Below are 26,072 nucleotides of genomic sequence, written 5' to 3' on the forward strand. Positions count from 1 at the left end.
TTCATCCCATCTTATTTCGAGGCGCCCACTCATACCAACCAATCTCACATGCTGGAAATAAACATGGTCCCAACAGGCAGGGGAAATATGCATCTGAAGGGGTGCTATGTCCACTTACCTGAAGAATAAGGTGGACATTGCAGGTGCATTGATTTTGACTCAATACAAGGAGGGACCGTCTAGCAATGAGAGTTGTTCAAATGTGGGAATGTGTTGCCATAAGGACACAGTACCTCTCCATCTCTAGAAATGTCAAATAGAAAAATAATGAAATGACTTCCTATGAAGATTTAGGAGAGGATGACCAGTTAGGTAGCTACTAAAGCATTCCAAGCAAGAGAAGGTGAGGCCTGAATTAGTACAGCACTGATGGTAGAGACAGGAAGGAAGGGGCAGATAAGAGAAATGTTTAGGAATAAAATCATGAAGACTTAGTGACTGATTAGACATGGATGATGAATAGGCTGAAGAAGAGGCACACAGCTCCTAGAAGATGACTGAGCCACCAACTTCCAATACAGAAGCATGAGAGAGAAGGTTTGTGAAGGAAGACGTAGAGCCTGAGATTCTTGTGCGCCATCTGGATGGAGTGGCTCTGGGGTCCAGGTGCCATGGAAATTGCTGCATAGAAGCAGCAGCTTGAGAATTCTCTGTGTAGAGGGCGTATCTTCTCTCAGCAGTCGCCTATGAGATACGTATGGAGGGTTTAGGAGAATAAGGCTTGAGGAAGCTGGCTTTAAGAGGTAGTCTAGAAAGAGAAACTAAACAGGCATCTTGGTCTGCGTGGGCTGCTATAACAGACTGGATGGCTTAAACCACAAACATTTATTTCTCATAGTTCTGGAGGCTGGGACATTTAAGATCAATGCCCTGGTGGATTTAGTCTCAGGTTCACAGATCAACCTCTTCCTGTTGTGTCCTTACATAGCAGAAGGGGCGAGAGAGCTCTCGGAGGTTTCTTTAATTAGGGCATTAATCTCATTCATGTGGGCTCTACCCTCATGACCCAATCACCTCCCCAAGAGCTCGCCTCCTAAGGGATCACACTGGAGGTTATTCGTATGAATTTGGGAGGAACACACACATTCAGTCCATAACAGCAGGGTGGGACTGGTCAGGAAGGATTCAGGAGAGCAAGTAGAATGTGGTGTCCTTGAGGTTGAGAGCAGACTTTCAGGAAGGAATGGCCAATAATGTCAAGTGCAGCAGAGACTCCCAATGAAATCAGCATTGGACAGCATCCACCGGACTCGACCAGGTTGCCAGTGGGGTAAGGGGGGCGGAGGGGCCAATGGGAAATGAGTAAACGGGGGCTGTGTTAACCAGCGTTGAGAGGAGGCAGACAGGGACCAGGAAGGAAGACACAGAATGAGGATTGTTTTTAGAAAGGGAAAGACTGGAACATGTATATAAGCCCAGAGGAAAGTGTTGGTTGAGAAGGACAGACTGATGATCCCTGAGGAGTCTGAGAAGAGGGTGGTCATGGGCACAGATGCAGGTCCCGCCTTGGTGAGGGAGAGGGACACTTCATCCTTGGAGGCTGGAGGAAGGAAGCGGAGGTCATGGAGATGGATATAGCTGTAGCTTGTGGGGGCAGGAGTGGGGATGGAAAAAATAGCACGCCTGATGGTCTTTGCTGGTGCTGTGAAGTAAGAAAGAATCTTATGAGTGTTAGAGAAGATAGTGCTTAGAGAGAAGGTGAAGGGAGGGAGGTAGGAGTGAGCAGAGCAAGGACAAGCAGAGCTGATGGGAGGTTTCATGACCATGGGCATGAGTTAGGGAGATGCTGTTTATTCATTTGACACACAAAGGGACCAATCCCCAAATCCTCGCCCCATGTCCCATCCAAACTGTTCTCTGCCCCACACACAGCCTGCACCACCTGTTCCCCCACCGCCTCTCTGATCTCATCTCCTCCCACTCCTCAGCTACAGCCAATGCCCTTTCTCTCTTCCTCATGCCTCTTCTACCTACTGTTCTTTCAGTTGCTCCTCTGTGTTACCTCCTCCAGGACCTCCCCTGGCCCAGGACCGAGTTAAGTACCTCTGCCCGGGGTCTCACAATAGACCGTGTGTTCTTTGCTTTGTACCTACCACGTACCTGGGAGAGAGCTGCCTGCATGGCCACCTCTTCCATTAAACCCAGAATCTCTCCTTCAGGGCAGGACCTCTCGCTCTGGTTCCCCAGCACTCAGTAGGGCCTCAATACACATGCTGGGCGAGGGGTGGCGGTGGGGAATGAGCAGGTGAATTCCAGGTGGGAGGCTGGCTGCATGGTCTCTCCAACCCCATCTTACTAAGAATCTAGGATTCCAGCTTGTTGGTTCTTTGTGCATTATTGCTTTTGTAAAAACACACATGTATTAGAGGGGACATAGGGGAGAGTTGTTCTCCATACGAACGAGAAGACTAATCATAACTCTTTCATAAGCCAGAAAAATAAGCTGTGACATTCTCATGGTCAGAGCCAGATTCCTCAGCAGCTCCCAGAGCTGTGGACAGACATGAGGACAGAGATGCCTCAGTGACGTCCAACCCCATGAGGCCTTCCTCCCTCCTCCTCCCCTCCAGGTCAGCCTGAGTCTCCTCTGCTGTGCTGGGGAGTCCACAATGTACACCAGCTAGAAGGCCCCTGAGCTGTCCTTGACAGCATCTAAAACACAGAGACGGCAGAGGTCCTCGGGGTGCTGCGGCCTCTCACAGGGCGGGCGGAGCAGGAAGAGCCCTGTGGCCTGAGCGCCCGGCTCTCCGGTGTCTGGCACAGGCCCACTTCTCCGGAGTCCTGGAGGTGCTGAACCCGCTAACAGACTTTTCCCAGGATCCCAGGCTCCTCTCTGCTTTCCACCCACATCTCTCCAACAAAAACAAAGGCCTCGGCCAGGATCCAAGCTCCAGGGTCTGTGGGGAGGGGGCACTGGGACACAGCCCCTGTCCTTCCCGGATGCTGAAACCAGATCCCTGAAGCTCCCAGAGGCCAAGAGCACGCATGTAGGTCCCTTCAAAAAAGCTGTGCGGGGCTTTTGTTGGGAGGGTAGGAAAGATAACCGAGTAACTAGCAGCCACCAGGAGGAAGGGCCGAGTCACTTGGAAAGACGATTCCCCGCTTACTTTTTCCACTGATGGTGCATCAGCCCCACTGACAAAGGCAACTTAGGCCACTTTCCACACCGAGATGTGTCACTAGTGCCCAAGCTGTCACACAGCAGACGGACCGAAGGACCCGTCACAGGGAGGAGAAGTGGGACCTGAGCTCCACCACACGCACTCCAACAGGCAGTTTCTAATAAAACAAGTTCCAGGGACCCAACCCTCTAGGGATGGGCAGGCGGGACACCTGGGTATTCAGAGAAGCTCAAAATATTTTTTTCAGGGGAAAGGAAAATGATTTCAAGTTAAACAAAATAAAACAACAGGAACAGGACGATTTAAGCTCTTCCCACGATACAGCACTTCTTGGCTGCCAAGGGCAGTGAAATCTACGTGTAGGAAAGTAGATGCTTTAAAGCCACAGCCTTCTCACCAGGACTTCTCGTTGCCAAGACCATTGCCTATGGACTTAACGACCGGTTAGCTGAGACTTGCTGATTCATGTATCCACAGACTCTATACTCTTCATGCTCTTTCAGAAAAGTGGCTATTCTGCCCTGGGAAGGTAATTTGTGTCTCTGAGGTTCCCTTGAAGTTTCCTGACTCAAACACACCAACCTTCGGCAGGAGGAGCCAATGATAAGGCGGCAAGTTTCAGCTCCCATTCCCCTGCCCCTACCAAGAAAAATCAGAGACACGAGGGACCAGAGAAATGGAGTTTGTTCCCATTGCCAGCTGGGAAATGTCATATACCGAGCTTCTCACCGGATTCCTACTGTAGCCCACTAGGAGGCTGCAGGTGGTCCTCCCACTGCCTGCAGGGGGATTACCTGTCCTACAAACCTCGGAATCCTAGAGCCTCCCTGAAGTCTCGCCTGAAAACCAAGACCCACACGATTCTTTCCCAACTAAACGGCAAACTAAGGTATTAACATATCACCTTGCTTCATGTTTCCCTGTGTTACCATGGTATCATGGGAAGATCACTGGGCTTGAGGCCAGAAGACCCGATTTCTATTCCTGGTTCTCCATTAAATGACTCTGGTCAGGTAGTTCTTCTCAGCCTCAGTTTCTCTTCTGTGGAAAGGGGTAAACTGTTGCCCTGCCTGGTCCAGAGAACTGGTTTTGACACTCCAGTGAGACAACTTGTGAAGGAACTCCGACACTGGAAAGCCTTTTGCAAACATACAAATTCTAGGAACCCTAACTCTAACCCTTACCCTAATGATAACCCTAATGATAATCCTAATGCATGGTAAGTCCTTCGAAGGCAGGAACCAGTTGTCACTCAATTGTCATTTATCACCTCCTTCAGCAGAGTGCTCACGTGTGGGTGGGGCTACTGCATTTGACATTCAGGGACTTTGGGACTTGACTGTGCTCCCCTAATGTTATGGATCAGGAGTATCTTCATTTTAAACTCTTCTCCATTGGGCATAAACAGAACTTCCTTTCCTTTTCTCACCCAGATCCGGTGGGCCTCCAGCGCAGTGACTGCCACTGTGAACATGCCTGGATGCTAAAGTCACGCCCCTCAAAGTGGCTGCAGTATCTCGTCTCTGACTCCACTCCTTGAGGGCCAACAATGACTAGGTACCCTTTCTTCTTCTCTCCGTTCTTGGCTCCCCACTTAATTCCTTTCCAAGGCCTTTGTATACATGTCCACATGAGGCCCCTAAATACATTCTAAATTTTGCAAAATCTCAGCTAAAACGATCTTGTTCCCTGCAATCGCCCTGCAAGTGTGATTGGTCTCCTATGTAGCGAAGGAGCTTTTATATTTTTAGTTTTCTTCCCATACAACAAACACTATTAATAACATTCTACTTTCTCCAGAGATGATATAGATTAGACCAAATGGAAAGTTACCATGGCTACCGTAGTGTTATTTTGGGTATGAGAAATTCATGCCGGGGAAGCGGCATCCATGGTCAAGAACTAGAGCTTTATTTCTGCTTTGCTATCAGGCAATCAATCCCAATTTAATTTTGAAACTAATTGCAATGGAAACTAATTATGAGCAGCAAGACCTGAAACCCCTAATTACAGTGGAAGTCAATAAAGTGAGGCAGCATTATCACTGGGGCAATGTTGGCGGGAGGAGGGATTTAGGCACAGGTGGACTTTCTTCCCCACGCAACTATCTAAGCAAAACAAGACGACATCAGTGGGAAACCCTAAGTTGGGTTTGAAGGCATCAGTTTCTGGTGAGGGAGCAGGTCAGGCCCTCTCTCTGGGCTATGAAGAGGCAACAAACTGGGGCAGGGATACAAAGCCCGGATGGAAAGGAGGTATTTCTATAAACAGTTAACCACTAGGGAGGCCACGGTGGGGAGGCGGGGAAGGGCTAAGCTGAAGGAGGCTGGTCCGGACTAACCCCATAGACTACTGCGTCCCTCTCAGGCCTTGGAGGGCACACAGCAGAGGAGCAGGGGGATCCAAACAGAATCTCATCCCTCAGACCCAGATATTTTTGGGCTTTTCCTCACATACCAGATGCTGAGTCACACTTTTCTGAATTAGCAGCAGTTGGCTTATGAAAGGCCTTCTATTAGAGTAAAAACTTACTGCCAATCCCTGAAGTGCACTCGTCCCTTGGGGACCTCCCAGTCTATGTTTGACAGCTTTAAAATACTGCTAATGGCATTACTTCATCTGCCCCAGGCCAGAACCATCCATATTTAGGTCAGAAACCACATGGTCCTCACATCACCCTCTAGGCTCCAGGATAGAAAGGGGCTCTTACATCAGGGAGAGAGCACTTTTAACCAGTGATTGATTACTCACCCGCCTCCAAATTCCATGACAAAGGGACAAAAATGAACGTTGCTGCCTGGTGGAAAGCGACTCTGACCACTGCAACAGCGCAGCAGTCAGAAGCCTGCCCTCTGCTCACTGAGCGTTTATTTTTCTACAAAGACCCCCGTTACAGGGTCTTTCTCCCTTTTACTTGTTTTCCTGTTACATTTTCCTGATTTTTTAAGAAGCATTTTTGAGAAGAAAGAAGAAGCTGGTAACCCTGTTGTAGCATTTTCAACAGCACTGCCTGCGTCAGTCCTTCGGAGAGGGGCTCCGCGTCAGGGTGGAGGAATTCCTTGAGAGCTCCCAGGCTCCTGTCTCCCACGAAGAAAGGAGGCCCAGTCACCCTGGGGCACAGGACTTTCCCAAGGCAGACAAACCCCAAGTCAGTGGGAGCAGATATTCATCCTAATTCTTAGTGTTGTCATAAGCGGGCAACAGAGACATACAGGCCTCGTCTTGAATTAGTCAAATGATGTTCGTTGACTATTTTCATCGAAATAGTGTACTGACATATTACGCAAAACCTTTGGCACCGGTCTTGTAACCAAGGTTAAAAATGGGAGCAGTAAGAAAAAAGACAGCTCTGAAGACAGAACTGTTTTTGAAACCTGGCTGCAATATGAAGGAGATACCTGGCAGTCTCTCTACATTATATACGTTATTGACATAATGGACCCGCAGGTTAAGCCGAGAGAGGGGCTCAGCCACCTCACATTTATTATGAACGAGGGGAGAGAGAAACAAAGAGAAAGAAGAGAAATAGCTCGGTCTTACTGAGCTACTTTGGTATAAAATTTCTGCCCAAGGAGACTGCAAGTGTCCTGAAACACAGAGCTTCCTCCCAGAACACAGATAAGGAGCCCCCTTCTGCCTCCAGGGGAGACATACCCCAGGGGCTTATGAAGATCCCTCAGTCAAAGAAAGTGCGTCTGTTTCGACAGCCCGGCTGGCTGCAAACTTTCTCTTTAGTTTGTAAGTGCCCTTTAGAAAACGAATGCTTTGAAGACCCCCAAATAATTTTAGATGCACCTTATCTCAAAGCCACACCTACCTTGACTCCAAGGAGAGACTTGCGGTGATAGAAGCAGCACAGAGCTGCTGAGAGGGCGTGGAAAGCACTGCATTCCTTAGGCATCTCTGTCTTCAGTGTCTGGACCACACACTTTCTTTAGGGTTAAAAGGAAGGGGGCTCCGGGCATCAGAGCGCGGTCCGCTCAGCAGCAGCTGTGCCGCGCCCGCCCGCCGTCCGTCCAGTGGCCGGGGGAGTGAGCCAGCTCCTTCTCCCAGGCCAGGCTGGGACTTTTCCCCTCTGCTGAAGCCAATACGATCCAGCCTGCCATGCACACAGTGCCAGAAATTCTCATGTGACCAGACTTGCTTTCTGATGAAATTCTAACCTCTCTTAGAAGAGGCTTTGGGCTTTAGCTGTCCCCTCAATGTAGAGATCTGGGAGAAATCATTACGCCCTCAGCAGCCTTTCCTTCAGGGCTGAAGGCACCAGGCCAGCTGCTCCTAGGGGCTCTGTCAGCTGGCTTGTCACCCCAGCGCCTAGGGGTTCAGGAAGCACACAGCACACCTCCGTGTGATGGGACAGAGGCTCCTTTGAGAAGAGGACCTAGAGGTGGCCAGGGAGTGACTGTCCCCTGGGAGCGATCTTAGAAGTCCTAGGGACCCAGGCAGGATCCCTGTCCCCACTCTGCCAGTCCATCCCAGAACTGTTTATTTTTAATTAGGATGCTCCTGGCGGCCAGCTTGCAGCTGATAATGTTGGCACAGCCATCGCTACTGTCAAAGCAACAGTGCCTTTTGGTGTTTAATTAGCAAGTCTGTCAGCAAACACCCTGAGCGCCCATGCCCTCCCCACCAGGCCGGGCAGGCTACTGGGAGGATGGGACGGGCTGTGTAGACTCTTCTGACCCAACTGTCTGTCTCATTCCCTTCCTTCACTTTAATACTTCACTTTAGCTGCCGGCTCTCAGATCCAGCACATGAGGCTCACAGCCAACCTGGCCGAGCTTGTTTCTTCTGTGCTCAGAGGCCTCTGCCCCCACCAAGAGCCTCCTAACGCCTTTAGGGGAAAGTAATTGCTTTTCTCCTTTCATTCCACTAAGAGTGGATGCTCCATGATGCTGGTGTTTTTGTTTTTGTTTTAAATCTAACCCAGGTTTCTGCCTGTAGCTCTTCCTCTCCTACTGTTCCAAATATTAACTTCCTGTGGCTCTGGCCCCTCAAAAATGGAATGTGTCCTGAAGCTTTCTAAAACTTCGCACAGGCAGCAACTTGCAACAGGGAAGAAACACAGCCCATTCCGTTCTGAAAGGGACACTACCAGGGAGGCATGAGGGAGGTCTGAACACACCGACGGGTCCCTGTCCAAGAGGAGGCCCCGGCCTTTGGACTTGGTCAAGTTGGCCTGCAAAACTAGGGAACTGTTTGCTTAATGCCTGCGAGCCGCTTCCATGCTGGCCTGAGTGCTGTGGGGAGAGACAAGGTAGAGACTCCCCACGTCCACCATGAGGACGGACCTACAAAGGCTCTGGTGCCACAGGAGCAACCAGGGGCTGACTCCCTTCCTGCTCTCTCCTTCCTCCTCCTCCATGGCTCTGGAGGTCAGGTGTGCAGCCCTGGGAACGGCCCCCTGAGAACCTGGGAGCAAGCACCAGAGGAGCAGAACTCATGGTTGGTGTGTTTTTAGCTGGAGGGGCACTTGGAGATAGTCCAGTAGACGGGTCAATACTGTTCTCCAAGGTCCTGTACTGTACCTACGAGGAGGCATTTCCCTGCCCCCATTTCTATTAGATGGGGTTCAAAGGGTAAGTCCACATGGGCAGCCAGGGCCCATGACCCCAGCAGTCAGGCCAACAGCCACCAGGTAAGGGGCCCAGCGTTTACTTGCTATTTCCCTTTCCCTCAGGCTAACAAAGTCCCCAAATGGCTAAAAAACACAGCCTGTAAGAGGAAGAAAAGCAGCTCCTTCAATCCTGCACAGAAATTCCACAAGGTTAGTTAGCCAAAGCCTTTGAATTCCAAAGCCTTTGCATTCCAATACCCTACCCGCAGAAAGCATGAATGCAGCGCATGCCTGCAAGGAAATGCGCAAATAACTCAGACATGTAAATCACATAGCATCACGCAGTCAGGTGCTCCCGGAGCCGGAGTAAAAGCAAAACAAAGGCCGCTCAGGTCAGGGCAGGCCCACCGCTGGTCACCTGAGGCTGTCCCTGTTTACTCCAAGAAATGTCTTTAAAATGCACCAAAACTGGTTCCGTCAGGATTAAAGAATGGGCTAATCTCACTCACTTTTTATTTCTGTGTTCCACACGAAAAATATTTCTGACGCAAGGTCACAGGTTTTAATCCATTTTCTCCTCAAATGGAGGAGGAGAGACAAAAATAACTATCATTTTGCAACTAAAGATGATAATTGCATGAATTCACTGACTTGTTATGCTTTTAAATGTCTCCCATCCACACTGATCAATGCCCCCACATGCATCCCACAGTGATTATTCTATTCTTGTTACAAAGACACAGAGGACCAGAACTGCGTGTCACTCAGCCGAGAGCAGACAAGGCACCAGGGACTCCGCCTGTGACTGCAGAACCTGGTGTCTGATCACATGGAAGCAAAAATAAGATTTTTTAAACGTCTTATAAGTGAACCTGTCCCACAGCCCTGTGGAAAGGCTGTGATGTGCTGCTACACTGGGGCAGGATGACTCTGATGATTTAGTACATGTGACTGAGGACCAGTCAAATCGGGATTCAGGGTTTTCTAAACAACTTGCCCTTCTGTGGGCAGGGTTCAGGGTTGCTAATGCAACTCCAGGGACGGATGGACAGAGGCAGCCGCATGGAGCTGCGGGAAAGGTCTGTGCTCCCCAGTGCATCCCACCCCCTCTACCACACCTGGGTCTACGAGAAGGCATTTCTCTGCACCAAGGGAAACACCTGTGAAAATAGCCAGGGCGGGGTAGCCAGGTGGACCCTTGAAGGAAATCCCTGTTACCTCAGGTCACATGTTGCCCAGCCCGCTGGGAAGAGGGCTAAAGCAGTCTGGAGGCGGCCCCGGCACAAGCATTGCCTTCAATGCCATTGTTCCCTTGGGTAGCCCTAATACTAACCTGCACTACTTAGTAACCATGGAAACAGGAGCTGCCTGCCAGCCATATTCACAGACACGTGCACACTTCCTTTCCATCCGCCGCAGCCCTTGGGCTAAGAGAGGCTGAAAGCAGTACAGAGTCCCTTTTCCAAAGTTCCACAGCCCCCGTGAGGTAGCACATCCCTGTGAGGTAGACCTGCTCTCTGAGGATGGCATGGGGTGAGAGATCTGTGCAGAGAAAGATGTGCCTGCCAGGTACCTGCTTTTCCGTTTCAGGGCAACAAGGAATGTGATGCTGCCCCAAGACCCCCACTCCCCTTCCCAAAGCTAGCCCGGAACCAAGGCATTGTTGAGCCTTACATGCAGTGAGGTTCTTAGGCCATGTCAAGCAGCCCCAGGGACAGTGCGTGCTGAGACCAGAGGGCACTGGTGCAAGGCTGCACGTCCTGGCTTGTCCCTGCCCACAGGGACTCACTCAGAACGTCCGTGACCACCGGTCATGGTCAAAACAGCTCAACCTCTTGTGGCAACCATGAGATTTCACCTGTCCAGAAACATCGATCTTTCCTGGCTTTTGTCTTCACTAAACTCCAGTGATTGGGCTCTGGGGGAGCAAAGACAGCGTTAATGAGATAGGGAGTAAGGTCAATGCTCCGAATTCTGTTTCTCCTGATGTCCCAGGAAGCAGGGAAGGAAGATTAACATGGACAGCCCAATCCTAAATCGCTGAGGATGCCCTCTGCAGGCTCAGCAAGAACCTAGGAAGCTGTGGGCCAGAGAAGGGGCAGCCCTGCTCCCCAAAGCCTCCCAGTCACCTGGCCTGTCTGTGTGATTCTGCGCACAGTAAGCCAGGAGGGAAGGTGGGGAGGGAAGAGCTCTTCCTAGCAGAGCACACACCCTCACATCACAAGCAACAGGGCTGGGGCAGCGGAGGTGGAAGCCATGAGAGCGAGGAGAAGCGTTGGGGAAGAGGTCGCCTCCTCATGCCAGGCTCAGTCAAAGATGGCTCAACACATTTTTCTATATGCAAATGTGATTTAGTTCTTGCTCCAAAAAGGAATGCAAACTAGACTCGGAGGGAAGTGGGTGGGAAAGGCAGGCCCAGCTCTCTGGCCACTCTGTGTGGGGCTGTGGGCAAGAAGCCGGCTTGCGCTGGTGCAGCAGAGGGCACGTTTACGAGTGTGTGCTGCACGCATCCCAGCCTGACAGTCCCCGGATTCCTCAAGGGGATGAAAGGGTAGGCTGCTAAATGGCTTCTGTCGGGAAATGGTATTGATCTGCCTAGCACATACACAAGAAGATTAAGGCCAGTATTCACACACCGACTTCTCTCCACTGGGCCTTTGTCCTCCCACAAATGTCTGTCCCTTTAATTGGCGACTAAAATTGTATAACTAATCATGTGAAGCAAAACTAGGTGAGCACCCAGGCCCGACTACTTTCTTGCACGATCACATACAATTTCACCTCATATGTCCCCCTCCCCCATCGCCATTTCCTGGTATTCTTATTGCCGTAATTAGCTGGTTAATATTAATAATAGGAAGAGAGCAAAGGGGAGGCCAGATGTCATAAGCATGGCCACCTGGGCAGCTACCAGGAAGCTACAGCTTCACGCTCCCCAGGGAACCATGGTCCGTTTCCTGCAGACCACTGGGGGAAGGGATCAAAGAAAGGGGGAGATGGGTGCATGTGCAGTAAAGTCTGGGTGGCACAGGGCGGTGATTGCCTGTAGTCTAGCTTGGGGAACAATGGATTGGCTGGGGCGGGGGTGGGGGGGATGGGGGTGAGGCGCGCCATCAGAAGGGCCTGAAATCTTAAAGAGCTAATTGGTTAAAGAAGCTCCTGGTTAAAATCCCCAAAGAGTTCCTTCCCTCTTGTTCTCTCCTGCTCCATGCCCCGAACTCGCCCACGTGCTCGCGTGTTCTCTTTCCATAGCCACGTGGCCTTCAGCAGCCACTTGGTCCACGGCTGTGTCGTCCGCACGCAATGGACTGCAGCTGGGGACGAGAGCTGAGCTAGGCAGATGCTGGAACGGACTGGACTTTAACACGGAGCAGAAACTCTGGGCAGTGGCCTTAATTCTGGCCCTGCTGATGACAACACTGGACTTCTTCCATGGAGAGACAGACAGAGATGGGACCTTGGACGGGAACCCCCTTTACATCATCAGTAAAGCTTTCCACGAAACCCCATTATCCCGTGGGGGCCTCAAGAAATTCTTTTCCTTGCGGCACCCGAAGACCTCCCCTTCCACCGATAACAGTATCACCCCAGAAATCCTATATCACACAAGCTTTATTTTTTGTGTCTGGCATTACGCTGAAATTAAAAGAATGTGCATGGGGCATAATTCCAACCTTTCACACAGTCGTCAGACTTTCTGGCGGTGCCAGCCTTCGTTGATAGTCTATGAAAATCATGGACCCCCCTCCCAGAACAAAAGGCACATATTGTAATGTTTTTAATTTCAGGGATTCCTGTGTCCCCAACAGCCCACCCGTACATCCCAGGGAGTCTTACCCACACAAGATGATCCTCCCCCACACACCCCCCTGCGCCAGCTTCCTTCTGTTCTACACTCACTACGCAGGCACCATAGCTCCTAGGTTTTCTTTGCTGTACGCATTTCTACTTCCCCTTCCTTCCATTTTCGGTGCATGTGAGCTACATAAGCAACTAATAACCGTGACCCACAAGCCCTCTGAGGCCCCTCCCATGTAGAGCTGCAGAAATGGGCCAAGGGGCATCTGCAGGGCCAGAACGGTGAGGGCTCACAGCAAACACCAGCAGCCCTGCCTCCCATCTCCGCTGCCACTAGCTCTCCCACCTCACAAGCACTTCTGGAAAATGGCATCTTCCAAAACGAAGCTGCAAGACACATATTTGCATGTCTCAAAAGCCACGCTGGGAGGTAGGAGGGCAGAGGCAGAGCCAGGATGGGTTCAAGTCTTTTTAAATATGTTTTTTTTTTTTTTAAATTGATTTCAGAGAGGAAGGGAGAGGGGATAGAGAGAAACATCAATGATGAGAGAGAATCACTGGCTGCCTCCTGCATGCCCCCTACTGGAGATCGAGCCTGCAACCCAGGCACATGCCCTTGACTGGGAATTGAAACACGACCTCCTTCCTGGTTCATAGGTCAATGCTCAACCAACTGAACCACACAGGCCAGGGCAGGGTCCAAATCTTTACTGCATTACCAGCAAGCTGGGTGACCTGGGAAATTTCTTAACCACTCTGAGCCTCAGTTTGCTCCTCTCCTTTACTAGTATTTTTGTGAGGATTAAAAGAGGTAACAAAGAATCTGGCACCCAACACACAACAGGCACTCAGAAATGTGAGCTTCCCTTCCATTTTCAAAGGAAAAGACAAACCCCGTCTGCCCTGCTTGTTTCTTCCACAGGGCACATGCCCAAATGCACCCTAAATCTCACTCCAATGCCAGGCTATAGGAACAGGGTGGCCAGTCCCGCCCTGAGCCAATGACAGGCCCCAGCTAGTGCTACTGCAACTCTTGAACCTTGAGAGCCAGGAAAACACGGGGAGGAGTTTAAGTTGTTTAGCCTTAAAACATTGCTTAGCCTTTACATTTTCAGACCACATATGAAAACGGCACGTATGCTCAGACGTCTCGGATGATTTTCTACTCCAGAATCTTTGTTGTTAGGGGAGCTGCTTGTTCTGACAGCCTGTGTGTCCACAGCGTCTGCCCACTTGGCCTGCACCAGGGTGCTGCTGGGTCCTTCACAACTACTCAGCTCTCAGTGCTCACCCTTGTTCCAGCCAGTCTGACTGGGGATTCCATGCCCCCACCTTAGGGCCTGGGTCGCACCCCTCTTTCCCACTGCCCCACACCACGTTGGCTGCAGAACCGGGTTTCGGCCTGGCCTGGCTGGCTGCCTGCCTGATGCTCCTCCCACCACGCCCCTGAGCCTTGCTAGCCCTCTGGGCTCTGGCCCCAGGACTGGAGATCTTCCACGTGAGTCTAGAGTCCCCAGAGGACCACCTCCCATGCGCCTGGCTCCTTCACGCTTCACTGGCCCGCATTACTGGACACTGACACCAACCATTTCTAGGATTAGAGCTGTGCCTGGGGCGGCCGTTGGGACACTGTGCTGGCTCTGCCCAGCTCCCCTCTCTCTGCTTCCTGTGTCCTTCCAGATGCTGCTTCCTGCCTGCACCTCCTCCTCGCTAGTCCCTAGTGGCAGGAATTGCCAAAGTTACAGTGTACTCTTCTAATGCCACTCCACGCCCATCACCCACCCAGAAAGGCTAGCAAGTGTCTGAGTAGATGAAGCAGGCATGGAGGAATGAATGCACAAGAAAGGCTGGAATCTGGGGTGCAGGGCAGGTTGGCACCCGGGGAGCCAGGACTTACTCCACTTGTTTCAACCTTGAAAGCTTGCCCAAGTAAAACAGAAAGTGATCTTATTCATTCCTTCTCTCTTTCCAAGCAAATTCTAGCCACCTGAGTGAAATATTTCTGTAGGAATCTCCTTCTTTCGTGGTTGTAAACCAAGCATGTCAAACTCAAAGGCTAACACGGGCCAAATAAACAAGGCTTGCGGCCCGCAGGCCGAGAGTTTGACATGCTTGCTGTGAACTGATCACGAGCATTAGCATCTGAGTGACACACTGGTTCCTTCTGGGTCCTGCCCAAAGAGCTATGAGAATCAGCCCAGACCTGGAGTTTTTTAACCTGGGGGTGGGACGGGGCTTCCAGGAGCCACTGGAAATTGTATATAAACTGTTGGGTGAGAGAGCTGGCTTTCACCCAGTTCTCAAAGAGTCATGTGACCTAAAATCCCCACTGATCCAGAAAGACTTTCAGTGGCTCTTAGAGATGTGGCTTCGGATGGTCTCACTTGATCTTTTTCTAGTGGAGAGAGACGTGCAGAGAACACCCTGGTCATCATGGACATGAGCCAAGATAGGAAAGCCTCCCGGCTGCCTAGGACACAGTCAGGCATGGGCAGGGCTGTGCTTGGTAAGAGGAGCTGGATAGACACTGAAGCAGGCAGTAAGCCTCTCCGTCCTGCTGTTGGAGTAGCTTTAAACACCGTGAGAGGGGAAGAAACCCGCCCTCACCCAGCTGGTAGAAGGGCCTGGTTTGTATGCAACAGTTAACATTACCACCACAGGCAGAACAGCTACCAGTTTGACTCTCAGCAACCCCTCCCCAGCCACAGACTTGAGGGATGTGCTCCCTGAAGAAGACTGCAGCAGTCACAGAAACCTTTCTGTCTTTCAGCCGGCGTTCCTCAAAGCAGCCTCACTCACCCCGTGTGTCAGGCCCCCAAGAGCCAACATTTACACACAGAGAGCTTTCACCTTAGTGTCTTATTCAGTACTCACACCGGGAGACCATGTATTATCAGCTCCACTGTACACTTGAGATCAAACCGTTCTTAGAGTTAATAATTAAAACAACCATGAACCAGAGTGGCTGGCTCTATCGGATGTGATAATGGAAGCATGGATTCCACCTGGTTGCCTGGAGTACCTTATCTTGTGCAAATCCAAAAGGCAGAATTGTGGCTCCTGCAACAACCTCCTCCCTCCAACCCAGTGACGGATGTTCTTGGCAACACAGACAGCAGGGCCCATCGGAAATATCCCCATTCATTACTGATGGAAATGGTAGGGACAGATGGATGCTGGGGACAGAACCCGAGAGCCAGGACACAGCAAAGCCTTTAGTACAGGTAATGGCTGGGGGGCTAGGGGACCTGGTTTGTTGTACACAGAGTCACCAACGGGGCCCATTTCTCCACAGGAAAAGGCAGAGGCTGTGCTGCATGGGAAGGGCACTTCCTCGGGCAGTCAGCTGCCACGCCAATTCCACCTACAGAAGCGACATCAAATGGTCAACACTCCTGGTGCCCAAGGTGCAGACAATGGGCTCCTTTTGTTGGTGGTTAAGGGCAGTACAGTGCCTAGCCCTCCAGGTTCTTGCCTCACGACTAGAGATCTTCCACATGCGTCTAGAGTCCTCAGAGGACCACTTCATGCGCCGAGCTCCTTCACACTTCACTGGCCTACGTTCCTGACAGCAGCCATTTCTAGAACTAGAGCTGTGCCCGGCGTATCCCAGGCACAGTGTGTGCCTAGAGAGTGGGAGGGCAGGGTGGGGGAAGAGAGACTTACCAGGGAGGGCAGGGGAACTCACCGGGACCAATCTCTAGGCACACCACACCAGCCTCACAGCTGGGCTCCTTGTGACGACAGATGTGGGAATTTTTCCACAGCCTCTCTGCCTTGCCCCCCTCATCCCTACAAGTTCTCTGTAACAAGGCGGATCTGACCATTAAACTGGGAGGCAATGGGGATTCAGCACATAAATACACCAGAAGGGAAAGAAACTAGAGGAAGATGAGTATAGGACTTAAAAAAAAAATAAGTCCTCTGCAAAACCTAGCACTTATATGCCAACATTTTACATGTGTACCCTTAGTAGACAGAAACAATTAGAAAATATAACCTAATATACTTCTGATCCTGAAAAGTCAGGGGGAAATTATTTAAATAGCAGATAGTGGTTATTATATTTGAAAGCTTTACCCCCGGCATGAGTGTTCATGCCATGAACACTTGTAATGGGTGTGCGAGCCAATCAGAACACTGAACACTGAATGGTGCAGAAGTAGACATGTGACCCAAGTTAGACCAAACAGACTCCTTTCTTGTGATATTTCAAACCAGAGCAGAGGGAAAGATCCCTTTCCCCTGGGGACTATAGCTTTAAGATTATAATCTCGCCCTGGCTGTTGTGGCTCAGTTGGTTGGGCATTGTCCTGCGCACAGAAAGGTTGCAGGTTTGATTCCCAGTCAGGGCACATACCTGGGCTGCGGGGGTCTATCCCAGGTGGGGGGCGCTGCAGGATGTTGCTCTCACATTGATGTTTCTCTCTTTCTCCATCTCCCTTCCTCTCTCTCCAAAGAGCAATAAAAAAAATCTTTTAATAAAAGATTATAGTCTAGAGCAGCCTACAGGCATGTGTTCCCATGGCATGTAGAAGCTGATCTGAGATAATGCAGTCAATGTGCTGAGAGAAGCAGATGCAAGGACTGAGAGCACGGAGATGTTTTCCTTCCCCAGAACAGTCATCCACCCAGGCCACTCCACCCCTGCCCTTCCCAGTCATAAATTTCCTGCTCACATCATCAGTTTGAGAGTTTACAGGTTCCCTTTATCAGTGTGAGGTTAGGTAAAACTTGAGATCAAGATACAATAATACATTGTGTTGGCCTCTACCGGAGTTCACATATATAAGATGTGATCCCCCTATATCCAAAAAACGCTAAAAAAGAGCCAACATAAACTGATGCTACATGAAAACATGGATAATATACACCTATTAATAATAGGGCTGTACATTCATGTTTCAGTGACGGGTAGAAACTAATAGCGTTTCACAGCCTACTCCAAGGACATTACATTAAAGAACTGCCCTGTCTTAAGTTTCCAAGAGTAAAGCAGACACGGATTTGCCTCTAGGACAGGGAGGGACTCATGGAGTTGGAATGTTCTGTGCACGGACGATAGGTGTGTGTGGCTCCCACGCCCAGCACCCCTCCCAGGCTCATGCGGCAACAGCACCATCCTAAGATCCTGGAAGACGTTCCAAAGGCTAACCTGTTTTGTGGAAAAGCAGCAAGCTGATTCAGAGGTGCAGGCCGTGACACTCCCTCACTAAGGCCAGGGGGACTTTACCAGGTAAATTGATAACCTGGGAGAGCAACTCTCATGACTTCTTTCTAGGTCAGGGAAAGGGAATTTGCATCATCCCCAATTACATTTAGATCCTCCCAAATTTGCTCCTTACATGGTCTTTAGTTGCACACGGCCTGGAAGTAGGCTTGGCACCCTGATCGTCTGCCTGATGGAGTTTCTTTCACCCACTGCTATTGCTCCATTTACCCCAGTGAGAACCCTAGCTCTCACCGTGCCAATGCCCAGAACAGTGCCTGAGCAGGAGAGGGGCCAGTGAACGTTTGGAGGTAGCATAGGGATTCCCAACACACAAGTGGAAGTAGTTTGCACGAAACTGTGTTTGCATATTTGTAGGCAAAGGGTTCTTATTCATCACATTCACAAAAGGACAGGGACCTCCCCCCTCCAATAGGGAAGAACCACAATGGTGTGAGACATGACCTGCTGTACGAGGGTCAGGGCCTCTTTGGCGAACCAGCCTTGCCTTTCCCTCAGAAGCACTTCACTCCCTCAACTGTAAACTACCTGGGTTCCCAAATGGGAGGGGGCTCCCTGAACACAGTGATTCTTTTTTTTTTTTTTACTCCTCACCTTAAGATATGTTGGTGTGTTGTTGTTGTTTTTTATTGAGAGAGAGAGAGAGAGACCTCGATAGCCTGCCTCCCACATGTGCGGCCCTGTCTGCTAAGACTCTTTCCAGTAAAGACCACGAGAAGACAGAGGAAGGAGACTGGGCCACCGTGGACTCAGCTGGACCACTCAGACACTTCGCAAAACACCCACCTGGGCCTGGGAAAAAACAAGCATCTAATGGGAGACCGGTGGCCACAGGAAACAGTCCGCCAGCCCCATCATTTCCTCGGCACAAAAGCTCCTTTGAGAGTGTGAATGGAGGCTTTATGTGGCAAGTTCTCATCCACAGGCTAATAAATATGTGAAATGGCCTCTCAGACCAGGTTCCTGCAGCCTGGACACTGAGGTCATTGGAGAAACAATGAGATGCCATCTGGAGAGAGCTGGGACTCGAAGGAAACGGCCTCGAAGGGCCAAGCAGCATGTTTTCATTCCCAGGGTCTGACACATCCTTATCTTCACTGACATAAAGGACGCATGGAGCTCAGCCAGCTCAGCCACGCTGGGAGCATGAACGGGCCAACGCAGTGGCAATTAATAAAAGCTGAAGGGTCAGGAGAGTGCCCTTTTCCAGGCTGCCACAAGTAAATTCATCCCTCGGCTGCACTTTCCCCTCCAAGCGGAGCATCGTGGCCATAACCCAGGCCGTGGCCTCAACCAGCTTTGGGTTTTCACAGTTTTCATATGAAGCAGTTAGAGCAGAACAGCAAAGCTTCTGGCCCAGCTCCGGACGGTACACGGGCAGCAACGACTTGATCGTGTGAAAGAGGGTTTACCGAGGCTTCACGAGCCACTCAATTGTAGAGAGCAGGCCCACAACTGAGAACTCTCATCGCTAGGCTAGGTTCTCGGTGCTTCTTATTTTTAAATAAAAATTTAATGTGTCTTCTCTACTAATAATTAGTAACTGTAGATGTAAATGCAATTGTTGAGCAAGCTGGTTTTAAAAAAAAAAAACTAAGAGAAAAAAATGTGGACTTAGATAGCAGGAGGCGCTGATTCGTGTCTAAGTGTTTCTGCAGCTGACAGCTCTGAGCTGCAGGAGACCCTACAGGACGCCGCTGCTCAAAGTGGGGCCTTTCAGGGAGTCTGTGAGGTCCAAACTATTTTTTTAAATATATTATTATTGGTTTCAGAGAGGAAGGGAGAGAGAGAGATAACATCAATGATGAGACTCATTGATCGGCTGCCTCTTGCAGGCCCCCTACTGGGGATCAAGCTCGCAACCCGGGCATGTCCCCTGACCAGGAATCAAAACGGCAGCCTTTCGGTGCTCTGGACAATGCCCAGCCAACTGAGCCACACCGGCCAGGGTGACCACCATATATTTTTTTAACATTAAAAACATTGAAAATATATTTCACTTAAGAAGGTCTTGGTGAAGCAGTAAGAATTACTCACTTTATGACATCTCGGCCCCTCTGGCCTCAGAGTGGTCCTCGGTGGGAGAGGTGAACTCTGGCTGAATGGCCTTGCCCTTGCTATGTCCTCTTCTCTTACGACAGTGGTTCTCAACCTTCCTAATGCCGCGACCCTTTAATACAGTTCCTCATGTTGTGGTGACCCCCAACCATAAAATTATTTTTGTTGCTACTTCATAACTGTAATTTTGCTACTGTTATGAATCGTAATGTAAATATCTGATATGCAGGATGTATTTTCATTGTTACAAATTGAACATAATTAAAACATAGAGATTAATCACAAAAACAATATGTAATTATATATGTGTTTTCCGATGGTCTTAGGCGACACCTGTGAAAGGGTCGTTCGGCCCCCAAAGGGGCCGCGACCCACAGGTTGAGAACCGCTGTCTTACGACATCACATTTGACTTGCCCCTCCACTCAGAAGTCACCGTTTGGGGGAGGCCTTCCCTGGTCTCCCTATTTAAAATGAGTGCCCCCCGAACACCAACATTTCCTAATTTCTTTCCCTGCCGGAGCTTTCCTACTTAGCACTCATCACTGCCTGGCATGGTCTTCCTTGTCCTCTCACTCCTCCGCCCCAGAATATAAGCTCCCCTGGAACAGTGACCAGCAGATGGCAGACACTCAATAGATAATTGTCAAATGACTATGACACATAAAACAAATATGCCTACACTTGTTTAATAATTGAAAAACTGTTTTCAACAAGAAAACATTGAAAAGTGCCCATATGTCAGTAGGTTAAGTCTGATTGTATCTTGCACAGTGGAATACTGAACAGCCATTCAAAAGAAAGAGGTAGACCCATTTATTCATCACGAGTGAAGTCCAATGAAAAAAGGAAGTTGCAAAGCAATATGAAGTTAGATATTATTTTTTTGCATCCATCAATACAATTGTTCCCCAACTCAACCTTCCTGATCTCAAAACAGTTTGACCATCTCAGATCTCCCAGGAACACTTGAAGCTTCCTCTCGGCATTCAAGACATATTAGTGCCTCCTCTCCCCGTCGGATCCTCCTGCTGCTCCGTGCTGCCCCCGTCAGCCTGGGCACACACTGTCCCACACGCGTGGGGTCTTCCCATGAATCTCTAACATGCTGACACCCGTCTTCTGCCTCACCTAATAGCAACTTCCTTCCTGCCAAGCTATCATTTTTAGTTGTCTAATAACAATTCAAATATAATTTTTCAGAGGAAATTTCTTGGTTACCACAGGTAAAACTTCAGATCAATGCCAACTCCTCCCCTTACAAAATCTACATATAGTATCCTAGTGTCTTAAAGCTTTTTGTCTAAGAATGTTAGACACTTAATTCTAATAATAAAATATAATGAAAATTTTAATGTCTTATGTGAAGTCAATTAAAATCACTTGCCCTTTTATACACTTTAAACACAGCCCTTAGTTCTGAGGTTGTAAATATAACGTTATGGTACACTATTACATTTAATACTAAAAGCTCACAGAATATTTAGAAACTGAATAAATGCTGCACTATTGTGACATGCAATGACCACTAGAGGGCAGAGCTTACCAGCAAAATGCATTCAATGCTAAAAGCCTGGAGGTTGAAGAGTTACTGGGACCCCATACCAAGATGATAACAAGATCTGCATGTCTGTTTTCACTGCAGCGTTGTTGTTGTTGTTGTTGTTGTTGTTGTTGTTATTATTATTATTATTATTATTCAAATACATTTTTATTGATTTCAGAAAGGAAAGGAGAGGGAGAGAGCGAAAGAAACATCAACGATGAAAGAGACTCATTGATCGACTGCCTCCTGCATGCCCCACACTGGGGATCGAGCCTGCAACCTGGGCATGTGCCCTGACCGGGAATCGAACCATGACCTCCTGGTTCATAGATGGATACTCAACCACTGACCCACACCGGCTGGGCAGCAGTGATATTTATAGCAGTCAAGATCTGGAAACAGCCCAAGTCCCAATTAGTAGATGAGTGGATAAAAAGCTGTGGTACATTTACAGCTTGGCTGTTAAAAAAGAAAAAAATCTTACCCTGTGGGGTAGCGTGGGTGGACCTGGAGAGTAGTATGCTAAGTGAAACAACCAGAGAAAGGCAAACACCATATGATTTTGCTTATATGTGAAATCTACTGAACAAAATAAACTAACAAGCAAAATAGAAACAGAATTCTAGATACATAGACAGACTGACAGCTGTCAGAGGGGAGAGGGTTGGAGGCTGGATGAAAAAGGTGAAGGGATTAAGCAAGAAACCAGACCCACAGACAACAGTATGGTGATAGCCAGAGGGAAAGGGGATGGGAGGAGGTGGAAGAGGGCAAAGGAAGGATAAATGGTGGTGGAAAGAGGCTTGACTTCGGGCGGTGAGTGCACAATACAGTGTGCAGATGACGCGTTAGAGAGTTGTACACTTGAAACCTGTGTGGTTTAATTAACCGATGCCACCCCAATAAGTATCTCTGCCTAAATGTGTAAGTATTTTAGGTACAACAGTGGCCTCACAGTTTTTATTTGATACCAGGTTGGCCAAAGAAAGTAGACTGAGGTTAGGTGTGGGGACATTCTTGCTGTCATGAAATAAAATCACCAAAGAATTTCTGGAAAACTTTTGGAGATATAAGTGTTATTTGCTCTGGGAAATCTAAAGGTCTTTGGAAGAACCTCATTTCCTCTTCTCTCAATTTAAACGCCCTCCACTTGCATCTGGTTGTAGGCAGACATGGGCCAGCCAGTCAGTTACTAAACACAGGGTGGGGCAAAAGTAGGTTTACGGTTGTGAGTACGTGAAACAAAGTTGTTCTTGTATTATTATTTACTAACTAGAGACCCGGTGCACAAAATTCGTGCACTGGGGGCGGGGGGGGTGGGTAGTTCTCAGCCTGGCCTGCACCCTCTCGCAGTCCAGGAGCCCTCAGAGGGTGTCGGACATCCTTGGGAGAGGCTCCTGTCACCGCCTCTGTGCTTGCCAGTAGTGAGCCTGACTCAGGGCTTGTGGCTGAGCCGCGCTCCCCCTGTGGGAACACACTGACCACCAGGGGGCAGCTCCTGCATTGAGCGTCTGCCCCCTGGTGGTCAGTGCGTATCATAGAGACCAATCATTCCGCTGTTTGGTTGATTTACGTATTACACCTTTTTATTATATAGGATTTCTGTATTATTTTTCATACAAACAACTGTAAACCTACTTTTGCCCCCACCTGTAGTTATTAAGAGGACAAGAAAAGGTCTGTGCACTCGAACTCACATTCTAATGAGAAGTTAAGTTTTTTTAAAGTAAACAAATGGAAATTGGGACAAGTGCTGTGAGGAGAATATGCAGAGTAATGAGACGAGGCAGGCCGCTGTCAGCAGAGACATCGGGGAAGGCGGACCAGCCCCATAGAGAACGAGGGTGACAGTTACTGAGCTAATATTCACTGAGGACTAGCACCATGTCAGACACACGGGTGCCAACACCTTTACATATATTAACTCATTGAATTCCTAAATTCTCCCATTTCCTGCTAAGGAAACCAAGATCCAAGGAATTTCAGAAACTTGTTCGAAGTCACAAAGAAATGGTTAAGATGGGGCTTGGCATCTTACTGGAGTCCTAGCGATGCTGTGACAAATCACCACGAACTTGGTGGCTTTAAAATAGAAATGTATTCTCTCATGGTTCTGGAGGTTAGGGGTCCAAAGCAAGGTGTCGCCACGTTCTCCCGGAGGGCTCTGGGGGAGGAGCCTTCTTTTCTCGTGCTGTCCGTACACCAACTCCAACCTTGCTTCTATTGTCACATAGCATTCTCCCTGTGTGTCTGTGTCCAAATTCCTCTCTTCCATTAAGGACACCAGTCACTGGGCCCACCCTAACCCAGTATGACCTCATCTTAACTTGATCATATCTGCAAAGACCTTATTTCCAAATAAGGCCACATTCACAGGTACTGGGGAGTTAGGACTTCAACATATCCTTTTGGGGAGACATAATCCAACCCACAGCAGCATCTTAGCCCCCACTTCAAACCACTCAGCTATCCCGCCTCCAAAGGACCTGCTAGGTCAAGGGAAAGGCAAAGACCCAGGGCAGTAGGGAAGCGGCATGGAGGAGCCTGGGGACGAAGGCGGGTGCAGGAGATGAGGTCAGAGGCACAGGCCACATGGGAGGGCTTTGAAGACCAATTATAAAGCTGAGCCTGATCAGAGCCAGAGCCTCAATTCTTGCCTGCATGTTAGTTTTCCAGTCTCTTCACCACCTCTCAGAAGCGTCTTCTTCCTTCAGCCCAGGATGCCGGCTGCAGCACAGAAAACGAGTGTGAACCTGGCCTCATTCCATTCACAGGCTCCTTCAAGCACCTCCAGGGGGACAGCTCCAGGGTTTGACCTTGATTCAAGCCATTAATTTCAAGAGGCCCAGGAGGAATTCACTTCTGACTTGGGACACAGAGACACCTCATCCAGGCTGCACAGGCAGAGCAGCATCTGGCCTGACGAGTCATCCAGGCAGCCCCAGGCCCAGGCAGTCAGGATTCAAGCCCCTGTTCTGGGAGGGAGATGCAGACGCTGGACGTGATGGGCCCAGCAGAGAGATGCTGCTCTGAGAGGCAGGTCTTCACGAGATGCTGAGATGCATCTAACCAGGGCCATGCTGCAACAGCACTGAGTCTAATTGTGCGAGATCACACAGCCGGCATGAGGGCTCCCTGCTGTCTCACCGGGCAACATGAGGGCGACGTCAGCGATGCAAGGCTGCATCATGGGAGTGTCAGCATGCAAAGATGGGATTTTTGTTGAAAGCTTACTACTGTTTCTATTATCCCCCAAAGTTCTCCGTTCCCTTTTGCACTTGACCTCCCCCCCCTTACCTTTTTGGGAGGAAAAACAGGGACAATGTATGTGTGTGCTGTCTAGAGCAGGGGTCAGCAAACCCTTCCTGTAAAGGGCCAGAGAGGAAATATTTTAGGCTTTGCCACCCATTCTGTTGCAACTACTCAACTCCACCATTATAGGGGCAATATGTAAATGAATGGGTGTAGCTGTGCTTCAATCACACTCTATGCCCACTGAAATTTGAATTTTACAATTTTCACAATCTTTTGATTTTTTACAAAACTATTTAAAAATACAAAATCTATTTTTACCTTGTGGGCCCATACAGTAGCAGGTGGCAGGGCCAGATTTGGTCTTGGGCTGTAGTTTGCTAACCCCCACCCGCACCCCCACCTCCACCCCCCTCAGTCTAATGATCTTCCCACATGCTCATAAATTAATTCTATGTCACTGTGGTATTATATGGCCTCCAACTGGAAATTTTCTTTCCTCCCCTGAAACTGGCTTCTGGTGAGATGCCAGGCACTCGTGTGTGAACTCTGGAATTGCCCCTGGCTTCCTCTCCCTCACCCCCTGCATTTAAATCCCAACAGGAACTGTCAACTCACTTAATAAAATGGCTCTTAGTTCTTTGTCTAAGAGGCCTCCTGCCCCGACTTTCCATTCCCGCTGCCACTGTCTCAGGTTAGGCTCCTGATAACACTTTCCTCCTACACACACGACTTCCCTGACCGATGGCTAACATGTGGTATGTGCTCAGGACTCTGTTGAATGAGCCAACGCAGTAAAATGCCCACAAGCTCAGCACTTCCTCTTTCTGGCCAGCAGTCTGACAAGGCCCATCTGAAAATCAGAAATTTCCCCTTCTGTGGTGGCAACACTTAAGGGCTAAAATATAAGGTTTTAGCTTATTTTTAAAAGTCAAGCTCACTGAGGTGTAATTCGCATACAGTTAGGGTCACCCTTTTAAGTACAGGTCTATTCGCTTTGAAACAACCACATTTAAGGTATTTCTATTATCCCCAAAACTTCCCCATTCCCTTCTGCACTCGACCTCTCTCCTTACCTTTTTTATTTTATTTTATTTTTAAAGAATGGTTTACTGATTTTTAGAGAGAGAGGAAGGGTGAAGAGAAAAACATCAATGAGAGATGGGTTGCCTTCTGCACGCCTCCTACAGGGGATCCAGCCCACCACCGACAGGGCCTGTGCCCTGACCAGGAATTGAACCAGCAACCTCTCGATGCACAGGATGATGCTCAACCAATTGTGCCACACCAGCCAGGGCATCCCCTTGCCTTTTAAAACCACCCATCTGTTCTCTTCCATTCTACGTTTTCATATGTATCCTACAGTCCATTGCCTTCTGTAGCTGAGTAGAATGCCATTGTATGGGTGCACTACAGTTCACCCTTTCACCAGTCGAAGGCCATTTGAGTTGTTTCATTTTTGTCTATTAGAAAGAATGTCACTGTAAACACTCACATACAGATTTTCATG

The 26,072-nt window shown here is 49.2% G+C and overlaps 1 protein-coding gene across 8 annotated transcripts in view; it reads right to left on the minus strand.

Annotated features, from left to right (window-relative positions):
• Positions 1 to 26,072, minus strand: part of BCAR3 (BCAR3 adaptor protein, NSP family member) — a 109,502-nt gene that overhangs the window by 46,843 nt on the left and 36,587 nt on the right. Inside the window, exon 1 of one of the 8 annotated variants that reach the window (XM_036347063.1) lies at positions 6,940 to 7,166. The exons of 6 other annotated variants lie outside the window; for them this stretch is intronic. In XM_036347063.1, coding sequence (XP_036202956.1) covers positions 6,940 to 7,023 — 84 coding nt within the window. In that variant the 5' untranslated portion in view covers positions 7,024 to 7,166. Of the gene's footprint in view, positions 1 to 6,939; positions 7,167 to 26,072 lie in introns of those variants that run through there. One more of the 8 variants, XM_036347060.1, reaches the window with a different exon arrangement.

This window comes from Myotis myotis, unplaced genomic scaffold, assembly GCF_014108235.1.
Source record: "Myotis myotis isolate mMyoMyo1 unplaced genomic scaffold, mMyoMyo1.p scaffold_m19_p_2, whole genome shotgun sequence".
Lineage (NCBI taxonomy): Eukaryota > Metazoa > Chordata > Mammalia > Chiroptera > Vespertilionidae > Myotis > Myotis myotis.